The 19,420-nt window shown below is 43.2% G+C and overlaps 2 protein-coding genes and 1 long non-coding RNA gene across 3 annotated transcripts; all 3 read left to right on the top strand.

The window, feature by feature from the left end:
• Positions 1–4,493: 4,493 nt before the first annotated feature.
• Positions 4,494–8,365, top strand: LOC138970169 (uncharacterized). The gene is made up of 3 exons (XM_070342660.1): positions 4,494–4,554; positions 6,130–7,422; positions 8,349–8,365. The coding sequence occupies exons 1-3, from the start codon at positions 4,494–4,496 to the stop codon at positions 8,363–8,365; spliced, it is 1,371 nt and encodes a 456-aa protein (XP_070198761.1).
• Positions 8,366–8,616: 251 nt separating this feature from the next.
• On the top strand, positions 8,617–13,715 carry LOC138971070 (uncharacterized). The gene is made up of 2 exons (XR_011457158.1): positions 8,617–9,056; positions 10,471–13,715. It is a non-coding gene; the product is annotated as an uncharacterized lncRNA (long non-coding RNA).
• Positions 13,716–15,379: 1,664 nt separating this feature from the next.
• On the top strand, positions 15,380–19,023 carry LOC138970168 (forkhead box protein A4-B-like). Its single transcript, XM_070342659.1, has 3 exons — positions 15,380–15,573; positions 17,441–17,599; positions 19,009–19,023. The coding sequence occupies exons 1-3, from the start codon at positions 15,424–15,426 to the stop codon at positions 19,021–19,023; spliced, it is 324 nt and encodes a 107-aa protein (XP_070198760.1). The 5' UTR covers positions 15,380–15,423.
• Positions 19,024–19,420: the final 397 nt, after the last annotated feature.

Below are 19,420 nucleotides of genomic sequence, written 5' to 3'. Positions count from 1 at the left end.
ATGTGGTCGCTTGGCTGTGGTGCGTGACATTTTAGCAGGGATTCTTGATACATGGCATCAGTATTTTGTGTAATTGTGCAATTATTACCAGTCAACTTATCCAAATGGCATTGCCATTCTGATGGAAATGTCATACGACTCGAGCCTTGTTGGTAAAAGGTACCTTCCTCGCCGCGCGAACGATCATGAGTACCATTTATCCCGTCGTTGGGAAATTCAGGTCGCTTCCCATCAATGGAAAGCTAGCAGCAACAATTAACATTCGTGGGTGTGATCAGCCACCTGTACTTCAGTGCAGAATGGCCGAGGTATTTTACGTGTCACAGTGGTGACACGCGAGTGGGACATGGATACCGCCTGCGCATAAAGTGCATCCCGGCACGGATTCGAAACCGTCACCCAAAGATCACAAGTCTATAGTGCTCTACCAACTAAGCCACCGCCTCCACCCCCCCCCCCCCTCCCCTATAACTCCTTCCCCACACACCCGCCCAACCCGCAAGATCACAGATCTGTTCGACCTTGTCCATAAGGTAAATTTTGTTTGTTTGTTTGTTTGTTTGTTTGCTTAACGCCCAGTCCACCACGAAGGGTGATATCAGGGCGGTGCTGCTTTGACATTTAACGTGCGCCACACACAAGACAGAAGTCGCAGCACAGGCTTCATGTCTCACCCAGTCACATTATTCTGACACCGGACCAACCAGGCCTAGCACTAACCCCATAATGCCAGACCCCAGGCGGAGCAGCCAATAGATTGCCAATTTTAAAGTCTTAGGTATGACCCGGCCGGGGTTCGAACCCACGACCTCCCGCTCACTGGGCGGACGCCTTACCACTAGGCCACCGTGTTGCGGTCCATAAGGTAAATGCATCCTTCCACTTGGACACATACCAACATTGAACAGCCTACATTAATGCCGCACGTTGATATGGGTGTTTGATTCAAAATGTATTGAGCAAGCAATTTTTACTTCCGTACAGGGAGCAACTATAGGCTGTGGATTTTGTTTTACTATATCAGGGTTCGCATAGCATTTTGCCTCTAAAATGTAAAATCTTTGCAAAGACCTGTAAGGGCCTTAAATATAGGACAAATTAAAACTGCATCAAATAACAATATCAGCCATTTGTAAGTATATAAACTCAGGATAAAATTGACAAACTTCCAGTCTCGCAGCATATTTTACAAATAGGTACATTAATTTCAGTTTACAATCTTTTTAGGAAGAAGAATCTTTTTTTAAGTTTTAAAGAACGTGCTAACCCTGTAAATGTATATATGTATTTGCAAGGATGCCATTATACATACAATTTGACACGAATCTATGAAGGCATACACCAAAATATATATAGACTATCTAGAGGTACTGTACCTTTAAAAGAAAGTACTTATCTATAAAATGTGGAAAATTGCTAGCGAAAACTCAGCACTGTTTGCCTCTGTGTGTGTGTTCACATGAAACATAGAACAACTACCATCTTTGCGAAAAATAACAATCACACGCACGCCGAACATACAGTCAACTCTCACTCTGGCAACACCACTCACACTCATGCGCACACACGATGGAAATGTCACACACACACACACACAAACACCAGCACCCCCACTCATCCACAGCCGGTCTGGAAACACCACTCTCATTCTGGCACCACCACTCCCACTCATGCACACACACACCAGCACCACCACTCCCGGTCTGGAACCACCACTCTCACTCTGGCACCACCACTCTCCCTCTGGCACCGGTCTGGCATCAACACTCTCACCCTGGCACCACCACTGTCACCCTGACACCCTGGCACCACCCCTTTCCCTCTGGCATCGGTCTGGCATCAACACTCTCACCCTGGCACCACCACTCTCAGTCTGGCACCTACGTGGCCTCTCACTCTGGCACCACCACTCTCCCTCTGGCACCGGTCTGGCATCAACACTCTCACCCTGGCACCACCACTCTCACTCTGGCACCTACCTGGCCTCTCACTCTGGCACCACCACTCTCCCTCTGACAACGGTCTGGCATCACCACTCTTATTCTGGCACCACCATTCTCACTCTGGCACAACCACTTTCACTCTGGCACAACCACTTTCACTCTGGCACCACCATTCTCACTCTGCCACCTAGTCTGGCACCACCACTCTCACTCTGGCACCACCACTCTCATTCATCATAGTCTCACTCTGGCACCACAACTCTCACTCTGGCACCACCACTCTCACTCTGGAACCGGTCTGGCACTCTCACTCTCGCACCACCACTCTCACTCTGGCACCACAACTCTCACTCTGGCATCGGCCGGGCTGAAACCACCACTCAGCTCACTCTTGCATCCCACTCTTGGCACTGGTCTGGAATCCATACCCACACGCACACACACACACACCCGCACACACCCACACACATACACACACTCGCACATCAAGCTGGCACCAGTCTTGCAGCGGTCGGGATACACACGTACAGACACACAAACACGCACAGAAATATTGACCGCAGTGGGATTCGAATCCACGACTTGGGAGTTGACAATTTTTGAATACTGTCGCTCTTATCCCCGCGGCCACTCTGCTCGCTTGAAACTCAGTGGAAAATTAGTAAATATAAAGTTTTAACTGAGAGAATGTTCACTAAAGAAAGAATAAACAAACATGGATCAAACCATCTGCCTGTGAGCGTGGCAGCAAAAAATAGGCAGACATAGAGTTGGCTGGCTTGATGATTTGTTATGACCTTTTTGGCCACTCGTACACACACACACACACATACACACACGGCACACCCACACACACCCACACACAGACACACACACACACACACACACACACACACACACACACACACACACACACACCAACACCACCACCACCACCACCACCACCCTCGTCTCGATTCCCCGGCCGTTTATGTTAAAACATTAGTCAAAACTTTACTAAATGTACAAAATTCAGTCTTCAAACATTCCATCTCGATGCTGGTTGGCGTGGGTACCGAGTAGCTTCCCTTGATTTTTTTACCAAATCTTTTTACTTTTACGTAAATTCTAAGAAGACTTTATTACTCAATGCCAATTTTTAAATACGATTAAGATAACAATAGTAGTTTATATCTACTGACATACAATTCGGGACTTAAACTATCAAAATCAAGAATGAATAATAACTTTTTAGATACGTACAAAGGCGGACCCATTTTTAGCGCAAACATTCTTTTATGCTGTCGAATTTGCCTGTAGATTTCTAATTGTCATCTAGTAGGATATATTCTTACCTGCGGGCCTTGTGCCCTCAGTGACGTGATGACTGCGGTATGTGATCACTTTGAACATAGTCCGCGGGGTTTGGGCCCAGCAACACCCATCCTCATGTCTGAATCTTACTGGTTGACACACTTGCTATTAATTAGTGTAAATTCTGATTAGCATCACCCATCCTCAGCTATATTATTAGTGCTATCCCGAAATGGAAATATATTTTTCCTACAGGAACTCCACCCGAGGGGATTCCCTGTATACAGGGAAAACGTCTGCAGGAACTCCACCTACAGGCAATTATCTCAGTCTTTGGGTCGACTGGTAGACCCCCGTGATTGACAAATTGACATTGTACATACAAAGGTCTGATGCAGTGTAGCAGCTGGAATTTCCTATTTAATTAAAAAGTGTGACCGTCTGTGTTAACTTGGCATAGTTAAAGTGATAATATCTAGCCAAAAAAACTGTCTCTCATCGCCCCAATGTGATACATTTCAGGTATGAACCACTGAGTTGTTGTTCTGTACTTTTAATTTTTGCTTATTCGCTCTAATTAGGCCTGACTATTTACTAAAGAGAGAACAACTACCAAGAACAAAAGGAAACTTGTTCCCAAGAAAACAAACTAGTTATCAGCGCTTCAGTGGCATGTGTCTCTGTGGCATGGTCTCACAGTGACGCGACAAATCGTCTGGTTTCGCACTATGACACTACCCCCAAACTCCCCCGACACCGGCTCACAACAGCCTGAGAAACACGTGGATTCAGGAGTCTGAAAATATATCTTGTCAGTAAGCTTATCGAATGCAACAATCAACGACGATGACGACGACGATGTTGCATGACATTGACAGCTGTGCCGCGTGTTATACACATAGTCTCGGGTAGCCCAATACCCGAAGCTGTTGGGTTTGAAGACCCCAGACGATTTGGGGTCAAGGTTCATCCAATCGCAGCTCTCGTAGCAAACTTTTTACGATGGCGGAAAGTGAATTATTGGTCGATTCTGCGCAGCCGCTAAGTTTGAAACAGTCAACATGGCCATGTGATATCCTGATAGAACTTCTTGGCAATATTTTATACTTGTGGCCCTAACAATTGAAGAAAATTCGTACATCATGTGTTTAAAATATGTACTGAAAGTGTGGTAATCCACCAACAGTCGCCAGTCTTTTCAAATGAGCACATTTGGATGTCTTTCGAAGTTTTAACTTCTAACGTTTAGAATGCAAAATGTCGACCGTCCCTGAACGCAATGAAGTTGAACGTCTCCGGAGATCAATATTTCTGAGCAGTAAGTGTTGCGTTACATCCTTTCACATTCTTTTTCAAGGTGTGAGCTACTGCTACTGTGTGTACCGATTTCGACGAGACTTCTCATGTTTTAGTGAACGCGTTTCTCTTTGTGGATAAAAATGCTCGATGAGATTGTCAATGTCCCTCAGCCGGATAATTTTATTCATGGGTGACTGAGCCAGTCAGGGAAAACTACTATGAGTCTATGGAATGAGTATGATCAAACAAGGATTTTGTGCAGATTAAGTGGCGACAAAACAAACATAATATAGATTGTGACATCTGTTTGCACTTGCAATGCCACTTTTTCACACCCTATTCCCATAAACTTTCAAAGCAAATCTAGTATTTACTAGTAACTGTACTTAGTAGTACTATCAGTGTCACTCACCACTACATCTCATTCCCAAACCCTCTCCAACTTCCGAGACAAAAAAAATCAGTCACAATTTAAGAGTGACAAAAGGCAGACCAAGTACTGAAGTAGGGATGGGGTGAGGAGAAGGAAGGGGTGAAGAATTAAAACAGTAGATTTTGGGTGGGGTGGGTGGAACATATGACTATCAATCAGTGTCACGAACGTATGACTATGACTATGAGGCTCAAGAGTCAGACACAAACAAAAATGATTTAAGCTTTCACTTCAACAAGTGCAAGTAAAAAAAAAATCAAAACCATCACTACTTACCAACTTTGAGAAGTTTGTAAAGAACGGATGCTGTGCTGTGCTTTCAGTTTCAATTTCCGAACTTAGTTACCATTGTCCCAGCTTGATGTGGTGTTGACACAGCGCCCGTTCTTGACGAACTTCTCGAAGTGGATCAATGGATCATGTATTCAAACTTTTGAACTGTTTTAGACAGTGAACCAAATCAGTGAATAGTCTAACTTCCACTTCCATGGGTGGGACTCTTCCGGTATATATGCCGGAAATCCGGATTTGTAATGTCTGTGGTTTTATTGGTTGTTATTGTTAATTATACAAATTATCTATCCTTCAGCGTCTGGGAGCCCCCAGATCCCCCCTTTAAACTCTTCAGGATTCATGACATTTTTCAGTCCCACCCATGCACTTCCAGTAGGACTAGGAGCACCTTATCATTTTGTTCGAAAATACTCCCACACTAATCTACCATCATACTTTATATTAGGGTCAGTATGTAATTGTCAAGAAGAAATATATATATATTATGAGCTAGCTTCTGCTTGAATGTGTTTGCTTTATGTAATTTTGTAGGAGTAGCAAATAATTCTTTCTAAATTAGGGCTGTAATCAAGGAATAGAAAAACAAAGTTTACAAGGATGTCGATCATTCCGTGTTGAGTGTCTTTGTCAAAAGGTTTGAATTCAGGTGGGTTCAGAGTGTGTTTCCTACTACAATTGAAAACATTTATAGAGAAATGTGTGGGTCCGTCACAGTCAATCACTCAGTGTTGTGTTTTCTTTTGTTTGCAGGGATTGGTTCCTGAAATAGTGGAGACAGTGAGAGGAATGTGGAGGGATGGACTGAAGCGCACAGCATCGTCAAATCCATAATGTCTAACACACACTGCTTGCTCCCTGGGTTTTCAGCCCTCCAGCCAGCTTCCCAGCAGTCCCAGGACTTGGCCAAACTTCAGCAGGCTCAGTTCTTTGCACAGAACAAAAGCGGCCCTGATTCCAAAGAGGTATGGATCGTCGTTATGAGACCCGAGGGAGAGCAGGAAAACAAAACTGCAGCATCACCTGTCGAAGCAAAAACAACACCAGCCAAGTCTCTCCCAGACAAAAACAAAGGTAAGGTGTCAGGGAAGAATGAGCAGACTGCACCACCTCCAAACCTGCCTGTTACAGTTCCTGGTGCTGGTGTCACCATCAGGAGGTTGGGCGCCAGCAAGGAAAATGTCTTCACTGCACACAGCAACACGAATCCTCTTATCAACCTTGCGCTGCCTGCAGACAGGAGTGGTGCGAGGGTGAGTTCAACACCTACCAGCGGCAGTCTCTTTGCTTCACTCATGGCACCCTCCATGCAGGATCTGCAGGTGACGGGGCAGAATTCAGTGGGGGTGAGACCAGAGGTAGGTGCCCTTGCTTCTAACGCGGCATCACAGTTCACAGGACCTGCTGTCATTTGTTCAAGTTCAATGTTGACGCGACTGTTGACAACTAATCTGCAGGACCTTCAGGGTCCCATGGCGACGTCAACACCAGTGCAAAGGAAGCGGCCAGCGGTCATGGCGACAGAAGCAAAGTCAACTCCGTCAGCAGCTAAAACATCTCGCCAAGTTTGCGCTCGCAAAAGCATGTCAAACCTTCCATCAGACATGCCTGTGTTGACCTTTGATAATTTGAACTCTTGTAATCTGCCGTCCTCTCGTGTGTCCAGACAAGGTGCTTTTAATTTTAACAGTTCCTCAGTGTCCGCTTCTGTACCACTTGACCATAGCTCCACCATCGCAGCAAGCTCTTCCACACATGCATACCCTGTGCTTACGTTTCTCAGCCAACCGTTTTCAACCTCGACACCTGTTTTGCACAGATCACCTGCAACAGAATCCCCCAAACTACACCATTTTCGCAGCTTATCAACAGAGTGGTCATCCACAAATCCAACTTGGACACCGACCTTTGGTGTTGCAACACCGAGTTTTGGTGTTGCAACACCGAGAAGATCTTTCCGGGAGCAGATGTCAGACTCGGGGATCGGTGCCTCTGTTGGGTCTCTGGCGCTGACACCAGTGCGAATGGAGGGCGGGCTGGAGTCGGATGCAGGCGCCACCTGCAGCAGCTGGGCAGCCTCTGATGACTCCAACCACATGACTGTGGACCTGACAGTGGACAACCTCAGCCAGGGGTCAGTGGAGGAGAACAGCAACTCACAAGGTATTCATTGGCCTAACATCACTTGCTTACTTGCACTTGCAGATCTTGCACTTGCAGAACTTGCATCCATGGGTGGTAATGAGCCATGGACTGTTACTAAGATTTTTGATTTTATGCGATGCTAACTTTTGTCTGTCTGTGCGTGCGTGTGTTATAGAAACTTTAACATTTGACTGAACACCGAAATAGTAAGTTTACCAGGTTTTTATCCAAGCAACAGCTTCAAAGTATTGAAGCAATGATCAACATTTCGTCGGCACGTATGTAGATAAAGTGTGTATCCAAAGAAAACGGGTGGTGGTGGCTTTTGGGGGGGGGGGGGGGGTGTAAAAACAGGTGACTGGTTTGTGTTGTGTGTGGTATGTAGATCAGGTCAAGGTTAGGTCAGATCGCGTGAAGGATTGTGGTATAGATTCACTTTTCAGTTCTAACTGAGCTGCATTCGCCGATTCGGGGAAGACGATTTCACATTGTTCGGTTTCGTAGCGGCTCCAAAAAAAATAGATAAAGAAGATAACAAAGGAGAATTCCTACAGGTTGATCTGCACAGCGTGTTTTCAGTGTCTGCGCAAGGAAGCGCTGTCGAAAGGGCAGTGTCGATCTCAGTGGCAGTCGTGTCCCCGTAAGTAGGCTACAGACAGACAGATCTAGATCTAGCGTCTCCCACTCTTGCACCGTGTCACCTATGCTTACTGTGTGTGTGTATGTGTGACGGAGTAATTGAGTTTGTGTTACTGTTTGTCGATTTCTTACGGGAGCCTTGAAGGCTTCGCCTCTAAAGCAACACACTCAATAATTCATGTTTGCACGTGGGAGCACACACTCACACTCACACTCACACACGCAGGGATGTTGCTACAAATTCATACCTATAGGACAAATGTCCTGAGTTCTTCAGCACCAATAGGACATTTGACCGCTTTCAGAAAGTGTAATTAGGTAGCGGCAGTAACGCTAGTCCCATGCGGGAAAGCGAGATCTGTGCTGAAAATAACACGTTTTCAATTTCCGACAGCTTTCAATATATGGCATATTATTGAAAATGGAAACTACAGAAATGAAGTTGGATTCTTTGTCTTTTACCCCATGCCATTTGTTTGCAAAATGTGCTTGGATTGAATGCGTGTGCGTGAATCACAAATACTCTCTCCGGATTTTCGGACAGCCGTGACGCGACCGCCATTACTACTTGCTCTTCAACTTTTTGTGGTGTTTCCCTTTCGGCGTTGTATTTTCTAAAAATAGTTTCATTCAACGATCGGAAACCAGTGTCGACTGCTAAAGAAAGAGTCCCTTTTCTTTCTAGGGGGGGTATTTTTTAGATTAAATCGATGGTGGATTTTAGACATGGACAATAAAAAATTGCCCAACTTTAACCTTTCGTAACTTAAAAACAACTCAAACGATCGTAGTCGTAAAAGATGCGCTAGAAAGTCCGATTTCTTGTGAATCCTCCAAATATGGAAGTTTCCGTTTAAGATTCATGCGCGCGAAGCGCGAGCCAATCAAAACCGAGGACCTGCAAAACCGGTAAAATCCGTTGCGTTGATCGCGAGTCATGGCGGAGTATTCAAGCGAAGCGATGGTGACGCACGCTTCGAGACAATTTGTGGAAGAAATCAAACCCATCCTTGGTAAGTGTTGATGTTTTTCTGTTCATTTAGTGTTTAGAAGTTGATCTGTCGAACCATTCTGCTGAATTTAGCGTTTTGAGTGCGTAGTTTTCATTTTGATGATAGTAGTTTGTGCTGGGTCATTTTGTATTGGGTGTTGAAATGGGGGTACTCGATAAACGACCTAAGTTATTTTTTGCCTTTCGCCGTACATGTGATATATTTGTTTCAAACTAATCTTGAATTATTACTCCGATGGTTTTTGTTTCTCAGTTGTTGTTTTCTTGAGGATTAAATTAGGATTAAAAGGAATAATTGTTCCTTTGCTAAAACCGGAAGTGCAAGACTAGGCCTAGCAACGAGTAGCGTAGCTTACATGCACTGACCCTAGCGCATCTCCATTCCTTCTTCCTTTTCCCCCCAGTTAATCAGAGTTTATGGTCCATCAAACTTGTGTGATTACTAATTTGTTTCTCATGACAAGCAAGGTGATATAATAAATTAGAAACGAGTTAAAAAATAACCAAATACATGACAGAAAAACAAAGCAAACTTTTGTTTTGGGACAAAAGTAAAACTGAAAGTAAACAGGCCTTCATGGTGGCTTCCAGTAAGTTCGTCACACGGTAGATTCGTCACCGGTCCCGGTAACTTCGCCACAGTAGTCCGAGCGCGGCTCTCTCTATCTCTCTCTCTCTCTCTCTCTCTCTCTCACCTCCTTCCACCCCTCCCTCTCCTCACATTGAGTTTCTCTGCCTCCTTGACAGTGAGGTTGAAGTCATAGGACTCCCTCTCTCTCTCTCTTGGTCGCGCGTGTGTGGGTGTTAGTCAGTGTGTGGGTGTGTGTGCGATGGTGTGTGTGAGTGTTTGTGCGTTTGTACGTGCGTGTGTGTGCGTGCGTGTCATGGATATGGGTGTATGTACGTCCGTCCGTCTCTCTCTCTCTCTCTCTCTCTCTCTCTCTCTCTCTCTCTCTCTCTCTCTCTCTCTCTCTCTCTCTCTCTCTCGCTCCCTCTCTCAGACTACATGCTTTTGAGAACTGCTCAATGAGTAGATCTCGGGTTGAGAACTGCTCAATGAGTAGATCTCGGGTTTTAAAATAACAACGCTCGGACTGTGTCGTCTGAAAACTGCTCAGTTGAGAACTGCACAATGAGTAGATCTCGGGTTTTAAAATAACAACTCTCTCTCTCTTTCTCTCTCTCTCTCTCTCTTTCTCTCTCTCTAAAAAATGTCAGTGAATCTTGAATCTCTCCCACAAATCAAACATCTGAAAGCATAAGCTCTAAGCTTAACACCCGCCCACCCCTGCCAGTAATTTCGTCACGGGTGACGAATCTACCGCGTGACGAACTTACTGGTAGCCTTCATGGTTTCAGTACAAAAATATTATGAACATAGTATTACATTTTTGTTTTGTTTGTGCGTGTTACAGATGATGCTCACTTCCAGCAAATGAAGTCTGCTTTCACACTCACAGCAACTGGAAGAGGTCGACCACCCAAACTTCAGCTGGTACCACTGACCAACAAGCTATTGTTGCAGCTGGATCTGCTTCGGTTGGAAACAGGGAGGGATTGGAGTGACCTGGTTTAATTTCTCCCCAAAGTGTTTGAGTGAACTTGCTGCAAGGACTTGAAATCAAGGCAGAAATTGAGGGAACAGTGAAAGAAGCAACAAAGCTGGGGAATAAGACTGGATTAGAACTAGAAGCATTTTTGGATATCGACGCAGGGCGTTGCATCATGGGCCGGAATGTTGGGGTTCATTTGCTGAAACATAGGATCACAAGAAACCACCTGCTCAATCCGGACCTTCTGGAAGACCTTGACCGTCCATCAGAACTTGTGAATGGCATGGTGCTCGATCTAATATCGTTCCACAAAAAGGAGAACCTATCGCTGACTTCTGCCAGATTCCTGCATCGGTTGTTTTTGGACACAACATTGTGCTTGCACCATTTTCTTCTTCTGGCAGAACATTCACAGTCGAATCTCCAGCAAACCTGCCTGCCATGTACACCTGTTTCAAGCAGTACTTGACTGACAACTTTGTTTGACTGACTTTGAAGAAGGGGTATATATGCATTTGACTGTCACTTCTCATCCGACTGTGCACTTTGCAAGAATTTAGTTTTCCCCAGAGAACTGTGAACAATGTTAGTAAATTTATCCCACATACGTGAGAGAGATAACCGTGAGATAAAAATCGTTCAAATCACACGTGTGTATATCATGTAAATGAGGTCAACCGGAAGGTCAAGCTATGTAAATTAGTAGTACATGGGATAAACCGGAAGGTCAAGCTAATCCTATCGAGGAAGGATATGCTTTGCTGTTGTTGTTCCTTTTGGTTTCTTTTATCCTGTGGCCACTGCTTTTCTTTTTATCTGGTATATTTTGAAGTGATGGGTTTGATTTCTTCCACAAATTGTCTCGAAGCGTGCGTCACCATTGCTTCGCTCGAATACTCCGCCATGACTCGCGATCAACGCAACGGATTTTACCGGTTTTGCAGGTACTCGGTTTTGATTGTTCGAATATTAAACTTAACAGTGTTGACAAAGGCGAACTACTTTGTCCTAGTTTGAGAGTGTGTGTCATGGCGGAGGAATGAATGTCAAATTGAGTAAAGTGGTTTGAAGTTCTAAAGCGGTTGATCCAAAGGCAATATCGCTGTCGGTGACTTTTAGTTAGATCTGGCACAGTATATAATGTAGGATAAACAGAATACTACATGGCTTGCTGTGTCGTACCAGATTTACACTCGTTGCTTTTTCAAATCGTAAACAGCTCGCTTTCGCAGTTCACTATTTAAACAAGAAGGGCAAAGCCCATACGACTCACATCCTTGACCTTTACATGACCTTGACCTTCAGGGTCAAGGTCAAATAACTAAACCTAGCAATGACATCATACACTAAGAACTGCTTTACACATTTTTCCTACCAAAATACATGTGACCTTGACCCAAGGTCAAGGTCATCTAAGGTCATGCAACACAAAGCTGTTAATTCAAGACATAGGAAGTACAATGGTGCTTATTGGCTCTTTCTACCATGAGATATGGTCACTTTTAGTGGTTCACTACCTTATTTTGGTCACATTTCATAAGGGTCAAAGTGACCTTGATCATATGCGACCAAATGTGTCTCATGATGAAAGCATAACATGTGCCCCACATAATTTTTAAGTTTGAAACAGTTATCTTCCATAGTTCAGGGTCAAGGTCACTTCAAAATATGTATACAATCCAACTTTAAAGGACCCTTGCGACCTTGACCTTGAAGCAAGGTCAACCAAACTGGTGTCCAAAGATAGGGCTTACATTGCCCTGTATAGCATACATAGCTAAGGTTGCCATTCTCGATAACTTCAGAAGAAAATGTGAAAAATGGCCGTTTTTAAGACAACAATTACGGCCCCTGTGACCTTGAACTTGAAGTGAGGTCAAGTTGCCGCACATGTTTTTTGAGATCTTGTAACCATACACCATCAGGCCACATCAGGTGTTGATAGACTTAATAGTGTCCAAGAAATATCCAACGTTAAAGTTTTCCGGGCGGACGCCGGGACGGACGGACGGACGACTCGGGTGAGTACATAGACTCACTTTTGCTTCGCATGTGAGTCAAAAAACAACTCGTGTAAATCTGGTACGACACAGCAAGCCATGTAGTATTCTCTAGATCTTACTTCAATCAATCAATCAATATGAGGCTTATATCGCGCATATTCCGTGGGTACAGTTCTAAGCGCAGGGATTTATATATATATTTTTTTAATTTAAAAAAAATTTTTTTTATGCAATTTATATCGCGCACATATTCAAGGCGCAGGGATAACAGTGACATTTTTATCTAAGCCTATACAATTTTGCCAGGAAAGACCCTTTTGTCAATCGTGGGATCTTTAACGTGCACACCCCAATGTAGTGTACTTGATTGAACACATATTTGTGAAGATAACATTGTAATCAATCTACACACCAAAAATCATGGCTGTATTTTCAGTAGTTTCTGAAATATTTCAATCTGAAATGTGCTACCCCCCTCTGGGGGGGGGGGGGGGGGTTTGTCCACTCTTGGGGGATTATTTTCAACATTACACTGAATTTTACTGATGTCTGTAAAGATTACACTGTAATCTATCTACACACCAAAATTTTTCGTTGTATCTTAAATAGTTTCTTAATTATTGGCCTTGAAGTGCGAAAAACTGTAATTTTCCTGTTTTTCCGCTTGACAAATTGAGGTTTTTGACATTTTTGAGGCTCTTTTACTCCAAAAGCATTGAACTAAGCTGTCTGAAAAAAAATAGCCATGTTCTACACACATTTGTTTGGAATATGTGAAAGTTTCAGACAGCTGCTATACATATTGTGTGAATTGTGATGACCCAAAGTTGCCCTCCCGTGCAATTTTGCGATGGGTTTAATTGTGTTTTTCGTGAAGTTTGCATGCTTGCTGACAGAAGCCATATGAGATTAGAGGGCTAGAACTATGTGTTTTTTCTATTCTTGGTTGCTGATAACAGATCCTGAAAAGTTGAAAGGGCTGAGGATAACTATGTGGTACCCACATGCTGCTGAAGTTGCCCTATTTTACAGTTTTAAGCAGAGTCGCGACAGCGTATGTACTAAAATATCAAAATCTCAGGAACTAATAAAGGTATCCACTTACTTTTTTTTGTGTTTTGCTTGTACTTTATTTTTCTTTCAAGACATCACAAAACATTCACTCTCACTTCAAAACCAAGTTTTGACTGCCGCTACCTAGTGTAATAGGACATTATGAATTTGCGCCAAACAGCTTATAACACATTCCATGGAATTGTTCCAAAGTCATGCGCCCACACACACACACACACACACACACACGCGCGCGCGCGCGCTGACTCAGGGTTCGTACAGAGTCCTTGAACCCTGGAAAACTCCTTGAAAATTGGAAAACCTTTTCCAGGCCTTGAAAAGTGCTTGAAAATAGAGTTTTGTTAAATAGTCATTGAAAAGTACTTGATTTTTCCAAATTGTTGCCCATACATTTTGTCAGCAGCTTGTCTTATTTAAAAAAAAATGCAACCCCCTTTTTTTCGTCAAATACAGTACACACATTTTGGAAGAATAAAAGATCGAGTGAAAACGAAAGTAGATGAACTAACTATTACTAGTCACCTGTAGTTGCTTCCCTTCCTGGAAGTTGGCAAGGGAAACAACTACGGAATGACTAATAGTTTGCAGACTTGAAAAACTGAAGGTAAGCTTGGTGCTTTGCATTAATTTGAGGAAAATCATGTCCTTGAAAAGCATTTATTTGGTCCTGGAAATGTCCTTGAAAACTCATTGAATTGTATCAGCTCTGCCCTGCAGGAACCCTGCGCTGTAGAACACACACATAATATAGTAAATACATCAACACAGTGTGCGTATAATGTTGTATTTGTTTAGTTTCAAAGAAACCACAAAAAAGAAACCAACATGAACAACTTCAGAGCTCTTACTTTGATTACAAACTGCATGATTTGGATAAAAGTTGAAAAACAAAATGATCGGTTTGATCTAATGCTGATCTTTTGCAGGCTTTAGGGTTTTTTTCAGCGGCATAATTCAGTGCTTCGTCTCGTATCGAAAACAAAAGCAGACGACAAATTTAGTCAGTTGGAGTTGTCTCCCGTACTCCTGTAGCATGCACTGATCTAAAAATAATCCACTATTTTTAGATCAGTGCGCTGCACCGAGACGGTTATACCCAAACGGCGCATACCGCAAACGGTTTGGGAATTCCCGACAAAAGAAAAGATCCGCACGCGGCACTGGCAACTTCAGTGTCAGCTGAACACGAGAGCGTTCGGTCTTTTAGAAGATTTGTATCTTGAAATGAAAATTAACGAATATCGCGCTGTCCGAAGGAATGGAGTACATATCGGACAATGACCACGCTCAGGCTAAAACGATAGGACATCTGACCGACATGCGGCAATGTGAATCGGACATTTGGGGATTTTCATCGTTATATGTCCGATGTCCGACGCCTAACGACATCCCTGCACACGCAAACAAAACATTAAACTGCAAACAAGTTAACTTTCTGAACATTAAAGTATAATAATACTATTAATAGATAGTAATTGTGAATAAAGGGAAGATTGTAGTGTATAAACTTTATTTTTATTTTTGCTGCTTATATCTACAACCTGGTCATCCAGCAGCGGTATGCTCAATTTATCAACACACTTGAGCTTTATATCCATGAAGTACGACTCAATGATTGTGTGTAGATTTATTCATGACTGTGTGTTGGTTTGTCTATGACTTGTGTGTTGATACCTGTGCTCAGTTGTGTGTGGATGTTGCAGGTGATGATGGGGAGCTGAACACATCGCTGACCAAGATGGTGTGGCTCAAAGACTTTGCCCTGAAGAAGAAACCGGTGGTGACAGACCCCCTGTTCTCGGCTGAAGGGCCTGTCAACCGCCGCTTAGAGTCGCGCCCGAACAAGGTCTTCTGCATCTGCCGCTCTCAGTCTGGATGGCAACCGGAGGTACTGTGTGTGTGGAGCACTTAGGGGCCAAAGCTTGGGGCGAAGTCTGAAATGAAAAGTAGCATCAGTCGATCAGATGTGAAAACCAGTGTTTTTTATATATGTTTTCCCTCACAATAAAGCTACTTGTCAGTGAGTGAATAACACCAGTATGATTCATCACAAAACATCTTTCTTTTTTTTAAATTAAAAAAAGTACGCTTAGGCATTATCCTAGCGAAGCTGGAGGTATCCCACGAACGCCATACTGTAATCGACTTAAAATGTTCATGCCGATCATACATGATAAAGTAGGATTCTTAGTGACCTAACTGAGGCAAGAGTTGGGGATGGAAGTTCACCAAACATTGGAAACATACTAACTAAAATACGGTGGGTGGCGACCAATTCTTCGATTTTCAATCCATCGCCACCCAGGGCCGCTTTGTTCGGGTAGAATTTTCGAGACTACGAAAATATGCTCGGGCAAGCATACGACGTCAAGATGTTTTGACGTCAGTGCAGCGTGACGTCATTCCATCTCTTGCGACTTTCTCTCGCGCGCGTGGCTTGTGTGTGTTAACCCCTTGACTTCCGGAACTATTTGAGGATATTGGTAAAAAAAGAGTGTTTTGATTTGAGAGTGCATAAAAACTGTTAGGATAACAGTAGGGGAAAGAAACATATATGTATGTGTAGGTATATGATTGGAGATTCAAACAATACCACAAATTACTCAAAAGGGGCAGACAATGTTTTACACAAGGGGCGGATAATCCAATTTATTCAGTTTATTAGTGAAAATATAGACAAAATGCTATTTTATGCTTGTAAATATTAAAAATATCCAGTCAAAACTAATGTAGACATTTTTATTGGCCTTTTGTCAGCATAGTTGAATGATTTTAGTTTTGAGATATGCCTTATTCATTGTTTTTGTTTTTTGCAACAGGTTAGCCCTAATATGAGATTTTTGACGATATTTTTAAAAATAGGGTGTGTTGAATTGAGATTGCATAAAACCTGTTAGGACAACAGTAGAGGAAAGAAACATATATGTATATAGGATACTCACGAGGAAATGTTGGATCTTCCTGACGAGAATTATCAACTGTGTCGGTTCTTTTCCTACCTGTCCCACCCCTCCCACCCCTGCCTTGTCCCCTTCTGCCACGCCCCCTTCCACGCGACGTGGATGGTTGTACAAAATCATCATTATCACTCTCACTTTCGTCACTTTCAATTTCCCTTTCATTTTGAACAATGTCTCCCTCGCCTCCCACCACATTTTCATCTTCACTTTCATCTCCATTGCCGGGAATATCCATCAAAATACGAACAGCTTCCTCAACAGTATAGCGCCGATTCGCCATGTTAGAGAATCGAACCAAAGATGTCCAGAAAAACGCAATAAAATCCGTCAAAATCAATCGAATTCACTCAAAACAGCACCCACATGGAGGCAGACATCTTGGCTATCGAAAACGAGGCAACTGCGGACTCTCGGTTGTTTCCCCTGAGTAACAGGGCGTCCGACTGCTGTGAGGGTCCGACCGCGCTTAAATGCGCGGTCGGAAGCGAAAGGCTTAACCTACATGTTTGTGTCTGTCTATGCTCGTGTGAGTGTGTGTTTAGTCACTTTGTTGGCATGAGTGGTGCGCGGGCATGTGTGTGTGTGTGAGAGTGTGTTAAAGAGAGAGTGTGTGTGTGTGCGTCAGTGTGCATTTGCGTTTGTGTATGTGAGAGAGAGGCGATTTGTCCTTCGCTGGGGGTATGCAGTGCCTTGAATATTTGTTGTGGTTTTGACATACCTGTAAAAGATGATGTGAATGCCATAAACAATGTTTCTATAGTTTCATCTGAGAAAATGATTTTTTTACAATTGCAGGTAGAGACTTTGAGAAAGCCACCATTCAAGTATAAAGACCTGATAGAGATGGCGCTGCTGTCTACCCCCACCCTCACCATGACGTCACGTGAAATACGCACTTGGTTCGTCAAAAATTTCACCTTCTTCAAGCGCCACGAGAAGTGTGGGTTCTGGCAGGTACTGCAAAGTGTTTTTTTATTGACTCACATGCGAAGCAAAAGTGAGTCTATGTACTCACCCGAGCCGTCCGTCCGTCCGGACGTCCGGAAAACTTTAACGTTGGATATTTCTTGGACACTATTCAGTCTATCAGTACCAAATTTGGCAAGATGGTGTATGATGACAAGGCCCCAAAAAACATACATAGCATCTTGACCTTGCTTCAAGGTCAAGGTCGCAGGGGCCATAAATGTTGCCTAAAAAACAGCTATTTTTCACATTTTTCACATTTTCTCTGAAGTTTTTGAGATTCAATACCTCACCTATATATGATATATAGGGCAAAGTAAGCCCCATCTTTTGATACCAGTTTGGTTTACCTTGCTTCAAGGTCAAGGTCACAGGAGCTCTTCAAAGTTGGATTGTATACATATTTTGAAGTGACCTTGACCCTGAACTATGGAAGATAACTGTTTCAAACTTAAAAATTATGTGGGGCACATGTTATGCTTTCATCATGAGACACATTTGGTCACATATGGTCAAGGTCACTTTGACCCTTATGAAATGTGACCAAAATAAGGTAGTGAACCACTAAAATTGACCATATCTCATGGTAGAAAGAGCCAATAAGCACCATTGTACTTCCTATGTCTTGAATTAACAGCTTTGTGTTGCATGACCTTGGATGACCTTGACCTTGGGTCAAGGTCACATGTATTTTGGTAGGAAAAATGTGTAAAGCATGTGAGTCGTATGGGCTTTGCCCTTCTTGTTGTTGCTGGCGCTACTCTCTAAACTGGTGTTCCATAAACATGCCTTTTAGTTTTATGATCACCCTAAAAGTGAAAGACGAGTTGTTTCCCTTTATTTGTTACTTTAGATGCTTCTCGTTCTGATTGTTAAGAAATTGTCGGGCATGGGAATTGTCCGCCGAAAGGCAAATTTCCGCCGAATTGGGGTTTTTTCCCGCCAAAAAAGCAAAAGTGTCCGCCGAAAAAATAAATGGGGGAGGCAAAAATGGTTCTAAAAACTGAATTTAATGGCAAACTTGGAGCTAAGATAACACCAAATTGCACCAGTTGGGTTCTTTCGAGAAAAAAAAATTCCGGGGGGGGGCAAACCCCCCTAGCAAGGGCTAGGCGCTATGCGATGTCGACTTTGCTGTTACTTTCAAATGTTCAGCCTTTTTTACTTTTTTCAATTCCCATGCCTGAATTGTGTCAAAGTGATAGTATGTGTGCGTACAAAATATTGTGTCATTAGTATGTTAACTATCTTATTCTTATTCTTAGTCTTGTTACGTCATTTGTTTAAAAATTATAGAATGCTATCTATGGTATTTTTGTGTGTCATTCTTTACTATAAAATGCTTGCTGTTGATATCATAGTCTTTTTTTCTTTCACTCTTTTTTGTGGCAAACTAGCACAAGCTATCATAGTCTTTTTATGTCAATCTTCATCATTAAACGCCAGCTAGTATCATATTCTTTACATGTTATTCTTCATTTCAGAACGCTATTCGGCATAACCTGTCCAGCAACGACTGCTTTGTGAGGAGCACCACCCAGAAGCGACACTGGACTTTGGATACGACTCTGTCCACCAGGGGATGTGAACGCAAACTCGGTGAGTAGTTATTTGTCTGTGGTTTGATTTCATTGCTATGAGTATGAGTCTGCCATTGCTCGTGGGGCCAGGCAGCTCAGTTGGTAGACTGTAGAGCACTGGACTTGTGATCCTTGGCTCATGGGTTTGAATCCTGGTGGGGACAGACATGGGACAACTTTATGTGAAGACTCTTGAGATGATATCCATGTCCCACCCTTTTGGCACATA

The sequence above is a fragment of the Littorina saxatilis genome, linkage group LG7, assembly GCF_037325665.1.
Source record: "Littorina saxatilis isolate snail1 linkage group LG7, US_GU_Lsax_2.0, whole genome shotgun sequence".
Classification (NCBI taxonomy): domain Eukaryota; kingdom Metazoa; phylum Mollusca; class Gastropoda; order Littorinimorpha; family Littorinidae; genus Littorina; species Littorina saxatilis.
Note: the sequence above shows the minus strand (reverse complement) of the source record. Positions and strands in the feature narration are given on the sequence as shown.